The sequence below is a fragment of the Onychostoma macrolepis genome, chromosome 08, assembly GCF_012432095.1.
Source record: "Onychostoma macrolepis isolate SWU-2019 chromosome 08, ASM1243209v1, whole genome shotgun sequence".
Taxonomy (NCBI): Eukaryota; Metazoa; Chordata; class Actinopteri; order Cypriniformes; family Cyprinidae; genus Onychostoma; species Onychostoma macrolepis.
In genome coordinates this window covers 12844844-12861583 of record NC_081162.1, presented here as the reverse complement: position 1 = coordinate 12861583, position 16740 = coordinate 12844844, and the positions used below count along the sequence as shown (strand labels likewise).

Sequence of the window (16740 nt, the reverse complement as noted above, 5' to 3'; positions counted from 1 at the left end):
CTGGGAACATGGCCACCTGATGCACACTCACTCAGTATAGACTGGATTGTCATGCAGGATTGTAGAGTGACCCTTCAGTGGGAAATCTGTTCAGACACACACACACACACACACTCAGAGAAACTGCAAATTGTTCCAGAAAATCTAAATCATTTTCAAATAATAATTATTTCGTTAAATCTTGTTGTCTTTAGAAAATATTAAAAATAATAATAATAAAAAAAATGTTTTATCAATAATATAATCATATTATATAAATTAATCAAAAACATATCAATCATGGTCTTTACTGTGCAATATATATAATTTTTATTTATTTATTTATTTTAAAGATACAAAAGTGGTTTAGTCAAGAGCAGTAAGATAATTTCTCTCACTGTTGTTTGATTAATATAAATGACAGACAAGATGAATAATAGGCCGAACATCCGGATCCAACATACTGTTACACATACATTTTCTTTCTCAGCTGTTTACTTTCACTATAAATCTAAATGACCCTGTTTACAAGGATTCTTGCAAAGACGGGCATTTTGACATGCAAGTATGTATATTTAATTGTTCAAGGTTTAATAAAGCAACAAAAATACTCATGCGCTCTATGAGCAGCGGATTCATGTGTGCATATAGCAATATTGTTTGCATTTCAACAGCTTAAAATCACTTGTTTTTAAACAGCAATGCTTAAAATGTGTGTAAACGATAAATTCTCGTGACCATGGCACACAACAACATAACGGCGATATAGACAATAGTCCAAAATCTCTACCGGCTCACAAATTTCTACCAGTTTATCGTGTCTACCCGTATATCGCCCACCCCTAGTAGTTAGAGTTCAATGAAAGCCAATAAGATTTTTTGCACTAAACTTTGTTACTTTTTCAGTTACAGCTCAGCGTTTCCCACAGGATTTTGTGACACTTGTGGCGGCAAACGACGTCACATTAATTAGCATATTTATGACGTCATTGCGTCAAGTTTGCGTTCAGAGAAGTTTTGGCACTTCAGATGTTCTACTCTATGAACTGTCACATACTATAATACAACTGAATGCCCAATAAAGCTGTTCACATTTACATATTTTCTGTTGTCATACATAAAACAGTAGACTAATCACGACCCATTAATAATACATGTTAACCAGGAATCACTCATTATACTCCTTAAATCCTGATTTATAATCGTGACATCATCTGATAAAATCAACATACATCTACACTAAAAAGCAAATATATGCGGTGGTTTTGGCTATATTACCGTTTTGTCTTATTCAGCGCACTGCCTACGTCTGAGTAATAAATTAAGCATTTTAACAGACGAATTACGTTCAAATTTAAAAATCCAAACAGTCAGTAAGCAACAGGTGCTTGGAAACGCTGTTTTGTACTCATTTACTGACAAGTCTGCTGCTGCAACTGAATGCGCTGCTTCTCTGCCGCTCACTGCACAGAACAGACGCCGAGAGAGGCGACACTGCGCCTGGAGAGTCAGACCTCACGCTCGCGGGGCAGCACTGGCGACATCTTCCAACTGAATGAAAGCTAAGGTTTTTTCCAAAAAGTCGCTAGGTTTGTCAGTATGTACCTTTTATGGAAAAAAGGCGATAAAAGGGTCTGAAAGTTGCTAAATATTGTGCTGAAGTCGCGCTCGTGTGTATGAGACGCAGAAGCTGATGGCAGGGGGCGGTGGATATTGTGGTGGCGCGCCACAAATAAATCAACGTATGGAAAACACTGCATCTGTTACTTTACCATCTAATTACTGACAAATTATTTGGAAAAAAAACAGTGCCATGAAATGATCCAGGTTTAATTGAATCCAGGGAAAGGTTAAGTAATAATAAAATAATTATTCATGGTAAAAAATAAGTCATGTTTACACTTAAAAGTGTGTGTGTGGTGAGATTCACATGGATAAACAATAATTCACTATTATAATAATCTCTAAATTCAATATTTAAAAAGTGTATACAATTTTGGAGCTCAGACATCAACAGAAACATATTATTACACTAAAATAATTTGCTTGGTTATTTCAAAGGCTCATTCAAAATAATTTTGGATTTTTGAGTTGTTTCCAGTTACGTTTCAGTGTATCAGTGTTTAGTAATCATGATTTCCTAACAAGCATCCCTATAAAAATGATCTGCAGCTTGCTTTCTCTGAACAAATGACGAAACTTCTTTTTATAGGGTGGAATGCCTTTGTTCTGATTATCAACTCAAGTTCATTTGTTTTTGACAGTTTGTCTTGTTACTAAGAGAACGCAAGGTCGCTGAGGCCGTGTGCACAAGTGTCTTGCTAAATTTAGCAAACCCAGGCAGTTCTGAGCTGAGAGTGCAAAACAGTGACCGGTCTCTATAAACTGCCTTTATTCTAAAGTGTGCTAAAATTTTAAATTAAGGTCATTCTACGGTGATATTTAACCCGATTTGTGGTGGTAACACAAAGAGGGATTGAGGGCAAGTACCCAAACGAGAGAGGAGAAAAGCTGATGAACTGAACTAATCTAGCAAGATTTCAATATCAGATAAACTGTTATAACCCTGCTGCCAAAGCACATGCTCCGTTTCTGTAGTCTACAATTACACCTCAGCACTGGTTTAGGACCAAGTTGAAGGTTTCAGTTCTGTCAGCTTTTTACACCAAAAACCGGTCCTCCACTTCTACAATTTTCCACTTACTACAGGAAAAGAAAGACACCTTTTGTATTGTCAGAAATAAACAAGACAGAGACATATTGTGTGTTTTTGTCATGGGTTTACTGTAAGAGGCCACTTATCCTAAGCCCACTGTACAATCTTTCTGGCTTTTCTTATTGCTGCTTGTTAGATTGAACGATATAATGCCAGTGAGATTCAAAATGATTGCCAAAATTGTACAGTGTACATGTGCATTGGGCTTAAGAAGGCGTCTTACTGTGGATTAACCATCACATCTGCATGCAACAGGAGCACATGCATCAATTATCATGCACAAACATCATGCTCTCTGCCAACAGGCTGATCTCACCTGGAGGGGGTGATGGGAGTGAGGTCTTTGCCCATTGTTTGAATGACACGTCGACCCCAAACCCACAGTCCAGCACAGATTCCAATGCCTCCATAGAGTAGCAGCCAGACTGGTGTGGCCGCATCCTGCATCACCCCACCCTGGTCGTAAATCATCCACAGGGCCACCAACGGACCAATTGCATTACTGCAGAAAAGAAAACAAACAAACATGTACACAGGGGAAGTGACTGCAACAAGGTTACAACGCAAACTATATGGATGAAGCCACAAGGTCTTTAATCCGACATACCACTTTAACTCTGCCCCAAAATGTATCATGATTATGAAAAGATAACTTCCTGTGATGGCAAAGCTGAAGTTTCAGCAGTTATTACTTCAGTCTTCAGTGTCACATGATTCTTCAGAAATCATTCTAATATTCTGATTTGATGCTCGAGAAACCTTATTTTTTTTATCAATTCTTTGGGAAAAAGAAAGTTGAGAAGAACAGCATTTATTTCAAATGGAAATCTTTTGTTTTTACCGTCACTTTAGATCAATTTAATGCAACTTTTTTGAATAAAAGCATTAATTTTTTTCTTTAAAAAAATTAAAATAAAATAAAAAATACATGCATCTTACTGACCCCAAACTTTTGAGTGTATAGATCAGAGAATGAATTTGCCCTAAATTAATTTTCCCCCAAAACTAAAAATTAGTGCTGTCAATCGATTAAAAATTTAATTGCGTTAATCACAGTCGTGGACTGTGATTAATCATGATTAATCGCAAATTTAAAATACTAGGATTTACCTGTAAATGTGTTGAAATAAAGCAATGCATGACAAGGAACCCGAACCTTTCACACTTCCGCCAGGTATGAGACATTATCCTTATTATTCTTTTATCATTATTCTTTTGTTTTTGTTCAGCCATTATCAGCCTTTAAACTGGCAATAAAACGTTTACCAAGCCACATCGCTTCAATCCCAGTATACATTTACCCAACTATTACCAAAAGTGTTTCTAAATAAATACAACAAAACATTTCTTGCGACCTTACGTGAAGTATTATGACAAAATGCATTATGAAGAAGAATTGGACCTGTTCTGCAGGTGCATTAGAGTTAACATTAGCATCATGCTTCATAAGACAATTTATGAGATTAATAGTACACTTTTACTCAGAACTCACTTGAAACCACCATCGAGTGTTTGTAATAATTTCCTTTTGCGATCACATGTGGAATTTGGTCGTTTACTGTTGTTAAAATATTCTATTTATAGCCTTTAAATCGCTGCAAAAATGTGCATTTCAGATGTACACATTCAACTCAAAAAAATCACATACAGACCATATCTATCGTAATCGTGTGTTTATTATCTTATATAATCTATAGTGGCTGTTGTCATGTTTATTTCTGCTGCTCTGCTGAAACTCACATTGTTTGATGTTACAACCGCCTCTCCGTTCTTAAGTTGCCAGGGATACATTCCAAGTATAATACACATTAGTAAAAGGATCTATTTAATTTTTACTCGTCTATATACACTTTGGGCGGCCGCGGTACATTAAAAAAGTAGCCCAAAACGGCTCTGTAATTTTTCCTGTGACTGTATTTTCAAAATAGCCCACTTGTGTCGTTACCCTGGGAACACTGGTTCTCTGTACCCTCGTCACACAATGATAGATAACCTTCTGCGCTGCGATGACGGGAAGAAGTTGGGGTCAAATCTTATCAAGCGATTAATTTGCTTGAAAAAAATATTAACGCGTCAAAATTTTTTGATTAATCGCATGCGTTAACGCGTTGACACCCCTACTAAAAATGTAAAATAATTTTAATGCACAAAGAAATAAATATTATTATAAATCATAAAATATTAATACTATATTTATTAATAATACAATTACTTGCACTTATTAAATAATTACTTCATTTTGTGCTGCTATTGATTTGACAGTGTAGAGTAGGGGTGTGCCATATCATACCGTCCACGATGACACGGTATGATCAATTTTTACATGATAAAAAAAAGTGTCATATTGCAATATCAATGATATAGCGACTTGATGACGTATTTACTAGGGATGCACCGATTGTTCGGCAGCCGAAATTGTTCGGCCGAAAATAGCAAAAAAAAAAAGAAAAGAAAAAAGACCTCTTTCGGTGGTCGGCTGAATAAGCAAAAAGACCGAATAAATTGTACTGAACAATGACGTGACACAATCAAATAGAGGCGCGCACTAATGCAGCAAACATGATGGCAGTGTGGAAGCATTTAAAACTGTCTGAGAAAGACTCAAAAATCATTACAAGCACCGACAGCCAGAGACTGTTTAGTACTACATCGCATGTCTCCGATGAGAAGAGGAAGGGGTGGTTGTTGCTGGTTACTGTATTGATGATTAAAATTGTGAAATGGCCTTAAACAATTAAATACACTGCAGAACGTTATGTTTTCTAATACATGCATGAACTGCACTCAAACAGAGCTGCAGGAGCTCCCGACGCTGTCTTGTTATCCAGGGTTCAAAGTCCAAACCGCGAGGGAAATCTGCTCTGAAACTGTTACTCGTCAGTTGCTCAGTAACACTTTTCTGAATTTTTACAAGGCATGTGACAATGTGTGATACGTGCATCTTCCCAAATTAGTAATGAGAATAATTTATAAATCTGCTGCTGTGAACAAAAAGCAGCAGAGGACTTCCTGCGGGTTTCCGTCAAAATAAAAGCTCCATCAACATTCATAATTGTTAGTATTGTAATTGTGTTGTTCTGTTAAATAAAATTAAAACGTAAGACAATAATAATGATAATACAACAGCTCTATTAATACATTTATTATAAAGTTCACACAGTGTTCAAATTGGGATCTGAAATATTTTTTAATGTTTTAAATAAAACAATTCCCTTCTGCTCAAGAAGGGGGTCTCAAAAATGCCCACAAAATATTATTTTACTAACTTATTAATTTTAAGTTAAATTGTGCTTTGTTGGTATAATGTCTGCTAGAATGTTAAAAATCAAAATTATCAGTGTTAAATTAGTATTTTTAACTTTTGTATTAGTGTACAATGTTTAAAAATAATAATTTATTCCATGTAGTGTCCATTTAATTAATTTAACATTTAATATTGGAGGCATCCAAGTTATTTGACATATTTGAACATTTTTTGCAAAAAAGTAGCGCAAGAGTTACTTTCCCTGGTAATTGGTTACTTTTATAATGATGCAACTCCGTTACTAACTCAGTTACTATTTGTGAGAAGTAACTAGTAACTATAACCAATTACTTTTTTAAAGCTTTTTTAAACACTGGTCACTACTATTGCACTATAATGCTGTTTCTGCCACCTCGTGACAATAGATTTACACTTCAAATAAGGTAGTCTGTCATCAAAAGGATGGAAAATGCCCTTCACCCTTCAGGTGATTTCCTGTAGCTCAAATAGTAGAGCATGGCGCTAGCAACGCCAAGATCATGGGTTCGATTCCCAGGGAAAGCAAGAGCTGATCATGTAAAAACTGTAACTTGAATGCAATGTAAGTCGCTTTGGATAAAAGCGTCTGCTAAATGCATAAATGTAAATGTAAATTGTATCTGCAGCCTGCCAGCTGCAATCACCAATAAAATGTTGTTCCATATTTTTTGTATATCGTCATAAATATCAATATTGCAAATATTCTTGAAATATCGTGATATAATTTTGAGGCTATATCGCCCACCCCTAGTGGAGAGGTCACATGGTCTAAGAAAAAAGGTACAAAAGCTATCACTGGGACAGTACCCTTTTAAAAAGGCACACATTTGTACCTTATTTACCCCTAAAGGGTGCATATAAGTACATATTAGCACATATTGGTGCATATGCTCTATATTTGTACCTTTTGAAATGGTGCTGCCCCAGTGACAGCTTTAATACTTTTCTCTGAGGGAGAACTTTGAATTTTGTTTACACTTCACACTAAATACAAACACAATCAAATTATGTAACCAACAAAACCAATTTAAAGATTTTAACTGTTAAAGCATTAAGCAGCTGAAGTTAGCCTAAACTAATGGCCACGTCTCACTATGGTCTTAACAGTCTTAGAAGTCTGGTTATATGCCAAATCATCTGTAGAGCTGTGAACCAGATCGGTGGCACAGAACTGAGGGCTTGTTCTCAGGACACACTAATGCTGTGGAATGTGAAAAAAATGGTGCAAATAATACAGCAGGTCTTATTCTGAACTCGATAATCACAAAGCATACTAAAATGTAAAAATACTAAAAAAGAAAATACTAAAGGTTCTCAAAAGTATACTTAAACACTTGCACATAAAAAACACCTGTCATAGGAAAAATAATCTTGGTTTAGAAACAAATAAAGTGGCATACCTGACATCATTCCCACCATGTGCAAACGATCCAAAACAGGCGGTGAGGATTTGCAGGAAGTGGAAGAGCAGGTAGACTTGCGGCTTGTCCTTCTCCTCCTTGTCCTCATCAACGCAGTCCTCCAGCACCGCTTCAGCGGGAGCCCGGGGCTCCCTTTTATCTGCTGCCAACTTCACATCCACGTCACCTTCCTCCGCTTCAATCTCAGCCTCCGCAACCGCGTTACAGTAGCTGGAATAGCTGTCATAGCGCAATCGCTTCTTCGAATAGAAGACAGTGTCGCCCACTAGCTTCTCGCTGTCCTCTGGAGGAGGGGCGCTGGACTCCGACCGCAACAGGGGCTGCACCGGCATGCCACAGATGGCTGCTGTGTAACATGTATAGCTGTTGTTGCGGCGGAGGTGACGGTAGCTGTTGTCGGGACGCGAGCTGCTGCGCTCGTCTTCCAGGCGGCCCAGGTGGATCTTGTGTAGGAGGTCCTTGTAGAGACCAGAGTCCTTGTGAACGGTGTGGTAGACCTGGCCATCGCTGCGCATGTGTCCGTCAAAGCTGAAGCCCCCATTGGACACGGGTGACTTGAGGCAGCCGTTGGTCATGGAGTTAGTGCGACCTGATAGAAAAAAAATGAAATAAACACATGAGATCAGCGTAGGACATTCTGCTCAGATGGTATCCATTAAAAACAAAACAAGTCCTTTACCGTACCATACACTCTGCCGTTGGGCAGCACAGTGCCTCCATTAGCCAGGCTGTTCAGCTCTCCTGTGGACTCCTCTGTCAGGGGCAGCACAGCATCGTTGCTGCTTTTTGCACCTGGAAGCTCTTTAAACACAGGGGCTTCCTCTTCCTCCTCAGGGATTTTATCCAAACTCTCATCAGAGATGCGGGAAAGAGCATGCTCTTTCTTCAGCCGACCTGTTTTAAGGGGGAAAAAAAGGCAGGAAACTATTGAATTTAAAGTCATATATTAGATATCAATAATAGGGATGCATGATATATCAGTATCATATTGGTTATTGGCCAATATGTGATTTAATTTGTTTTTTTTTATTTTATTTATCATATCAATCCATATTGGATATTTAATTGTGCATCATCTTATTTCCAGTATTTTTACATTATTTTACCTTTGCAGTAAACTAATGGTCTCAAAGTTAATCTTTACAAGCAATAAAATGTAATAATACTTTTATATTTAATTTGCTAAATATTAGATTTAAATGTCTTATATTGGACATTGTTATCATTGCATTTATTAAATTGTATTAAACTAATTCACTTCGATCATAAATGACTGGTTTTAGTTTTTAGTGTTTAATTTTAAATTTACACTACAGTTCAAAAGTTTGGGGACTTTTGGGCAATATTTTTTATGCTTTTAAGAAACATTTTTAATGCTCATCAAGACTGCACTTACTTTAAAATAACAGTTTCTATTTGAATATATTATAAAATGAAATTTATTCCTGTGATACAAAGCTGCATTTTCAGCATTATTACTACATTCTTCAGTGTCACATGATCCTTCAGAAATCATTCTAGTATGCTGATTTGGTGCTTAAGAAACATTTCTTATATTTGATCATTTTGTTCAAAACAGTGGTGCTGCTTAATATTGTGGTCAAACAGTGATTCTATTTTTAGGGTTCTTTGATGAGTAGCAAGTTGTAAAAAGAAAATAAATTCACGTGATATAAAAATCTTTATGTCTTAATGTCTTTACTGTAATTTTTAATCAATTTAATGAATCCTCGTTGAATAAAAGTATTAATTTATTTCTCCAAGAAAAAACACACTACCCCAAACATGAAATGGTAGTGCAATTTTGAACAAAATAATACAGAATTTTCATATCAGTGCATCCCTAAACAACATAAAGGTTATTTGCCGAGCAGATGAGGGGAAGTAGGCAAGCTTTGTGAAACTGGTGAAAAGCTGAAAATTAAAAGCAGCATTAACAAGATTACAGTGAGAATAATATAATCAAGCAAACATAATCACTAATAAACATGGATAATCCATGTGTGAAAAACTGTGATATCAGTATAATTACAACTGGCTCTTTTAAATCGAGCAGTGATAATGAACAACAACAAGCACTTTAAATTAGTGCCCCGCATATTTAATGCTAATTTCAGCTTTGCTCATATGAATTGACCGTTCTCAACAGCCTAAAACCAAATAAATAAATAAATCAGATTCCTACAACTCTAACGTCTCCCATGGGAAACCGCACTATGAAATAGACCCTTGATCTGAAAACAAATTGAATAAAGCATGCAACAATTTAAAGCGCCGATCCGTGAGTGAAAGCAGTGCTTTAACATTTTATTTCATTAGTGATTCATTTCATTAAGACACTTCTCTCAATCAAAACATGTGGGCAGCCAATCTTGCACTGAGAAAGGTGCATGGATTGCACAAGGTCCGTGTGACTCATCTGAAAAAAAAAAAAACGTGATGTTCTCAAATAAACAGCCTGAGTTTATTTGCTTTTCATTTCTCTCAGCATCAGTCGAACGCAACATGGGCCCACAAGCCAGAGCCAACAAAAGATAGTCTTTACGTTACAGAGCGCCCCAGCAGAGCAGAGCAGCAGATGTTAGGCAAATCCTTCCCCTCCTGAGCTGGTGAAGATGCCTCATGCTGAGTCACATCTTTGATTTTTTCCAAAGCTAGATTAGAAATAACATCTAACTTAATGGCCAGATGTCAAGTGCAAAAACACATGGATCACACAATTTCTGCAAATGTAGTTAGTAATCACAACTGTCCTCAGATAATTGATTCCTAATTGGAAAAAGAAATAGAAAATTTAGGACATTAAAAACACCTAAAGTTACGAGTCTGCGGAAGGGAAAAGGACAGTACGTACTTGCTATTTTCCTTCTCATCCAGGGGCAAACAAAAATCCAGACCAGACCGGCACATACCAGAGCACCAGCCAAGGTAATGAGGGCAATAGCCCAGACGGGGAGCATCTCCAAGCCCAGTACTGCACAATAAAGAAAGAGCGTGACACGGTTACACACATAAATACATTTTAGATTTGCAAACAATCCAGTGAATTTTTCTTGAAAGAAAAGCTATTTTAGATGGAAACTCTTAAAACAATGTTGTAAACACGGCCTATTCAATGACACTTATTCAGTGACAACAAACAAACTCATGTCTGATCAAGGACGTCTCTCGGATGAATGTGTATTCAAAATAGTCTTACAGGGAGCTCCAGTGTACATGATGGAGAATGCGTTGATTCCGATGGTCGACGCATAGAAGAGGGGCAAAGCACGGAGACCATTGGGAACAGGGTCATCCTGTAATGAACAGATCACAGAAAGAGCTTAAACTCTGTATTGTATATACCACACAGATGTCATGGATAAGGACAAAACGCATCCAATGTTACATTTACTGCCAATTTCTTTTTGTTTATCCATTGAAATCACGTAGATGCAATATTTTGCAGCATAAAAAAAATTATAAATGGTTGGTTATAATTTAGGCAATAGCACATTTCAGTGTTATTTACATAGAATTATAGTACTTCTTAATATTCTGAATGAGCTTTTATTTTTAGATTTCTAGTGTTTATTTTAATTTCAAAGTTTTAATGATTTTTTTGTTAAATTTTAATAGAAATTTCAATATTGCTGTTTAGCTTTTTTCTTTAGTTATTTTAGTACTTCAGCTTTAATTTCATTCAGTTAGTTGCTAAGGCAACATTTCTAATTTCCTTTTAAGTTTTAACAGTAACAACACTGATTTAGGCTAAATACTCTCTTAAAGGGATAGTTTACTAATAATATATTCGATTATCATTTATTCATCCTCATATCATTCCAACCCTGTTTTAATTGTGAAACACAAAAAGAGATATTAGGCAGAATGTCCAAGCTGCTCTTTTCCACAAAGTGAAAGCTGGGTTAAGCTCCAAAATTACAAAAAGGTGTCTATTTTAGAGCTTTGCAGAGCAGAAAACATTCAGTGTAACATATAAAAAAAAAAAAAAAAAAAAGTAAATATTTCTTTAATACATATACAGTACACCGTACACACACACACACATATATTATGTAAACACAAACTTTTAATTTGGATGCGATTAATCGCGATTTATCAACTTGACCACTAATTTCTGTATATTCAGACACAAAGCAATCATATGGCTTCAGAAGACTTGGAATACAGCATGTGAGAAGTATGGACAACTTTTATGTTTTGTTATTGTTTTATGATTTATGTCATCCTTTTGGGAGCTTGACATTACTGTATATATTGCCTTTTACTTGCATTATACAGAAAATAGCTGCTTGGACATTCTGCTAAGCATCTCCTACTGTTTTTCACTGAAGACAGAACGCCACACAGCTTTGGGAGAGTAAAAGATGAATTTTCGTTTCTAAGTGAACTGTTCCTTTAAACCACAGTCAGTGCTTATGTGGCCACAGGTAAGAATGCATTTTGCTGTTCCTAACTCTTTAAGGCTTAAACATTTAAGTGTTTACAGAAGCAGAGTCTACACCAGGCACATATTTAAAAGATGAATTGCTGTCGACTGTACAGCAGTTGCTGTGCCATCACAGATGAGCTATTGTCAAGCAATATAAACAGCCACAGGCACAGTTACTTGGAAATGCATGTTAAACAGTAAATCTAAAGGGAACATGTGAGGTCTTATAAGGACCAGTGATGGACTGGTATACTGAAGGACTGGACGAATGTCTCTTGAATGTTTATATTGGATGTCTGAATCAAATGCGCAAAACACTTAAAGCCTGACTGAGCACTTTGATCTGTTTTTTTTTTTTCTTTTTTCCCATTTTGATGTCAAAATTTGTTGAAGCGAGATCACTGAAGTAAGGTGATGAAAGACAGGTGCAATTGTCGACCTATGACTCACCTTGTTAAGAATGAAATATCTGATGATGAAGAAAAGCAGACCAGACATGAGACCAGACAGCAGGGGGGAGATGAACCATGAGGCAACTGCATCAAATAAATAGCAATTACTAAATCAATAGCGTGCCAATATAATGACGCATAATGCTGCTAGAGGCACAAAGGCCAACAGGCAACGTTAAACAAATTACACATCTCTGTTACAAGTATATCGACAACAAAAATGAGATAATGTCACTCCAGAGAAACAATACATAGACACATACACTACCAATCAAATGCTTGGGGTTGGTAAGACTTTTCTTTTATGTTTTTGAGAGAAGTTTCTTTTGCTCACCAAGGCTGCATTTATTTGATTAAAAATACAGTAAAAACAAAATACTGTGTAATATTATTCCAATTAAAAATAATCAAGTTCTATTTGAATATAAAATGTAATTTATTCCTTTGATGGCAAAGTGTCACATGATCCTCCAGAAACCATTCTAATAAGCTGATTTGGTCTTCAAGAAACATTTATTAACAGTGTTGCAAGGTTATTTTCGTAAACAAAAACTAAAACTAAGACGAAAATGATTGGTCAAAAAACATTTTTGAAAACTGAAAAAAGAAAACTAACAACAGTTATTGCAAAACTAACAGTAAATAAAATAATTAACAAAAATAAATAATCGTTTTCGTAATCATTATGTTCTCACCTCGTGGCCGAAAAATATATGAGCTGTGTGTCGGTTTAGGGAAATACCCGTAAATGGCACATCACGCACGTGAGGTTATCTGACGAGAGACGCAAAACAGTTTAAAGCAGAGTCCTGCACGGGTCCTGTTTGATAAACCTGCATCCGCAGAACAGAACACCCGACCCGTTATCTGGCAGCAGCACCAATTTAATTCTGTACCCGACCCGTTTGAGATAAAGACCGCATCCTGAACCGCACCCGCATTAAATAGGCTACTGCATCAGTAAGGCAAAATTATTTATTTTCTCATGTTACACAAGCAATCAAACCAAAATAGGCATTCTAAGTTTGTGTTTTGAAGAAAAATAGAGAAGCAGTGCAACAGAAGAAAGATAAGAACGCGCATCCTTCCTGTAAACAATACAACCTTTTGCTTACATCTTGTGAACAATCTGCCAGGCTGTTTTGAACAAATGTGCATAAACTACATGCTTAAATCTTCATAAATGAAAAGAACATTTACATATGCCTTTGCTGTTAAGTGCCATTGTCTCTCCTTAAACTCTGCAGTGTATAGGCTATGTGGCCGTTAGTCCTTTAAAGAAGCATTAAAAATGAATCTAAAAAATAAAATGATATATATATATGTTACTACAGAAAGCAAAGCAACGAACGCTCCCAAGCTGTCATTGACTTCAGCTGCAGCACGAATGGCTATAAAGCACAACGCTGCAAATCGGATGTCGAGGCTCCGCCATTATTATTGAATTTCATTAGTCCCACTTATGATTTATGCGCGTTTGTTCGCGGGAAAGTGAGCAAGACACGACAGTTACAGTATCATGATTATGGTGAAATAAGATGAAATACATAGGCTATAATATAAAGAGATTAGCTAGATTTATTTTCAAATTAAATATCACAACACATTTATCATTCAATCTAGTGCATTTTACAAATAATGTAAGCGCAAGTTGTGTAGATTTAAAAAGGCATGACTGCTTCATTTTGGCGTGTAGCCTATTCGTATACATTTACCATGTAGTCAATCTCAGCATGCTTTAATTAGCCTAAGTCTTTCTTTGGCCTGCGCTCTGGAAGTGATCTGTTAAATCTAATAAAGTTTAATTACTAAAATTAAAACTGAAACTAAACTATATAAAAACTAAATAGAAATGTGTTCACAAAATAAACTAAGACTAACAAAATTATTAATGAAACTAATAAAAACAAAGCTAAATTTTATTGCAAATTTGAAAACAATATTAATATAAAACAAATTTAAAAATGCAAAACTATAATAACCTTGCAGTGTTGAAAACAGGTTTGTTGCTTAATATGTATGTGACATTTTTTTGATGAATATATAGCTCAAAAGAACAGTATTTTTAATTGAAACAGTCTTTTGTAACATGATACACGCCCTTACGATCACTTTTGATCCATTTAATGCATCCTTGCTGAATAAAATAATTTCTTTCTTTCTTACTAATGCCAAACTTTTGAAAAGCAGTGGAACATTGATTATGATACAGGACATTAAAAATGAATTAGACAGCAGAAACATTCAGTAAAAGGCTGACCTTTAGCTTCAAAGTGTTTAAAAAAGTTTTTCAATTTTCTGGTGTGCAAATAGCTACCACAGTAAAATAAATAATGAATTGCATAATGGATTTTTTTCTTACCGATTTTGACTAACTGCATCCACTGCACTCCTTTAGTGCCAATAGCAACCATGGAGAAGCCAATAGTAGATCCCACAATGCAATGAGTTCCAGAAATGGGCAACTTCAGAAAAGAGGCAATGAGCTGCCAAACCGCAGACCCTGAAAAAGACAGGAATATGAGTGGGAGGTGGAGCAACAAAAAAAAGTCTTCCAGCCATATGTTCTCTTCCCTTCTGTTTTCAATACAGATTCTAGATGGGATACTATTAAAAATATTACAATGTAGCCATTCATAACCCAGTGATATTTAAAAAAACAACAACAACAACATTGCATAATGTTTTTTTTAACCATCCATGCAGTTCTTTGAATAACATTTTTTTTAATTTACATTTGTTACTCTAAAAATGAATTTTTTTTAACTCAAGACTTCAGCTAACATATTCTAGGACAACTCGCTCTAAAACAAGTGATCATGACTCCCCAGAATCTGGAAGCCTACAGCAAATAAACGAATGCTAAGCTTCTCCATCATTCATCTTCAAAATGAAACTTTGAGGTTTCAACTTTAAATGAGCCATTACTTACCGACCATGGCGCTGACCTCTCCCGCCATCAGTATCGGCACTGTTTCATTGTATAAACTGACATCTATAATTCCCTTCCGAATGGTTTCCCCGACCTTGGCACCGAGGAGCATGGAGCCAAGGGTCTCAAATATGGAAGCCAGGATGCAGGCCTGACGTAGTGTCACCACCCCTGACCCGACCGCCGTGCCAAACGAGTTTGCCACGTCATTGGCCCCCACTGAAAATGCCAGGATGAAGGCTATAATGAAGCCAAGCACGACCATCCACAGGTACGGTTCCAAATCCATCTTGGCTTTTTTTCACACAAAGCTTCCAAATGAATCCCAAGCAAGCAACTACAAAGAACTGGAGTAAGGTGCTGTACTATGAAGGAAATTCTCCTTCGCCCGTTTTTTTCTCCCAACTTTCCCCAGGCTAAAAGAGTTCTTGGGGGAGAGGCACACTGCTAACTAAGCCGTTTAACCTCAGTCTGTTGAGTGCTGAGCAGTGTAGGCAGGAGAGAGCATTCCATTGTTTGGCCCTCTAAGTGTCCTGTCCACAAAGACGCCTTCAGCTGTCAAAACAAGAGAGACAAGGACATCATTAGACTGTATTTGAGCCTTCCTTATAGATCGCATTATGTAGCCTAAAAGACCATGGGAAATGGAAAAGTTGGAGAGACAGGTGTTGGTGACATCAAGGAATATTAAAGCTGGGAAAATAAAATAATTAAAATACAGGATTGGGGAGCTAGAAACTCAACAGAAAACAACAAATGGTCAATAAAAGGAGGTGCTTATCCTTCTGACAATGTTGATTATCAACACTAGGATCTAAATTGGCCTACTGTGGAAAACTCTGATCCTGTGTTGTTTTTTTCCTAGTTAATAAAACAAAAAAAATGACAAAAATCAATATATAAAAAAAAAAAATAAAAAAAAAAAACGGCAGAATGAGTAACAGGTTTGAAAACCATATGCAGGTTTGTATAAATATTTATTTGATAATTTTTCACATAAACAGCACAAAATAAAGTAAAAATAACAAAAATAAACTTCAACAAATGGTCAAAAAATTTGGCGCTTAGTCTTCAGAAAATGGTTATTATAAACCTTAAGAACTCAACCATTAGGACACATCTAAATACAGCTTAAAACACTGCTTCTGTGCTTTGTCCTAGTAAAAAATAACAAATTAAATGGCAAAAATTCTTAATAAAAAAAAAACAAAAAAAAAAAACAAGAATGAGCAACAGGGTTGAAGATTAGCCACTCAGGAAGGGCTAGCTAGCTAGGAACTAGATGTTGGTTAGTAGTCATTTTCCAAAAAACTAAACTGACTTTGTTTAATATTTCCCCCCCGCACAATAACTTAAGTAACAGGGCTGAACATGACAAACTTGACACCTTGACAAACTTGTCTTCCTGCCATGCTGTAAAAGAGTCCAAATAAAACTATAGTAGAAGAATGTTACATTGTTTGGAAAAGGGGGGAAAATCATGTGGTAACAGGATTAATAATCACAAATTTGTTTGACTACAATG

At 36.1% G+C, this 16740-nt stretch overlaps 1 protein-coding gene across 5 annotated transcripts in view; it reads right to left on the bottom strand.

Annotated features, from left to right (window-relative positions):
- The window catches only part of slc20a2 (solute carrier family 20 member 2), a 42943-nt gene that overhangs the window by 8773 nt on the left and 17430 nt on the right, over positions 1–16740 (bottom strand). For all 5 annotated transcript variants that reach the window (XM_058785383.1, XM_058785382.1, XM_058785385.1 and 2 more), the window contains exons 2-9: positions 15216–15770; positions 14646–14786; positions 12282–12367; positions 10599–10695; positions 10254–10373; positions 8084–8293; positions 7379–7988; positions 3012–3197 (exon numbers count right to left, since the gene is read on the bottom strand). In XM_058785383.1, the coding sequence (XP_058641366.1) occupies positions 3012–3197; positions 7379–7988; positions 8084–8293; positions 10254–10373; positions 10599–10695; positions 12282–12367; positions 14646–14786; positions 15216–15504 (1739 nt within the window). In that variant the 5' untranslated portion in view covers positions 15505–15770. The remainder of the gene's footprint in view (positions 1–3011; positions 3198–7378; positions 7989–8083; positions 8294–10253; positions 10374–10598; positions 10696–12281; positions 12368–14645; positions 14787–15215; positions 15771–16740) is intronic.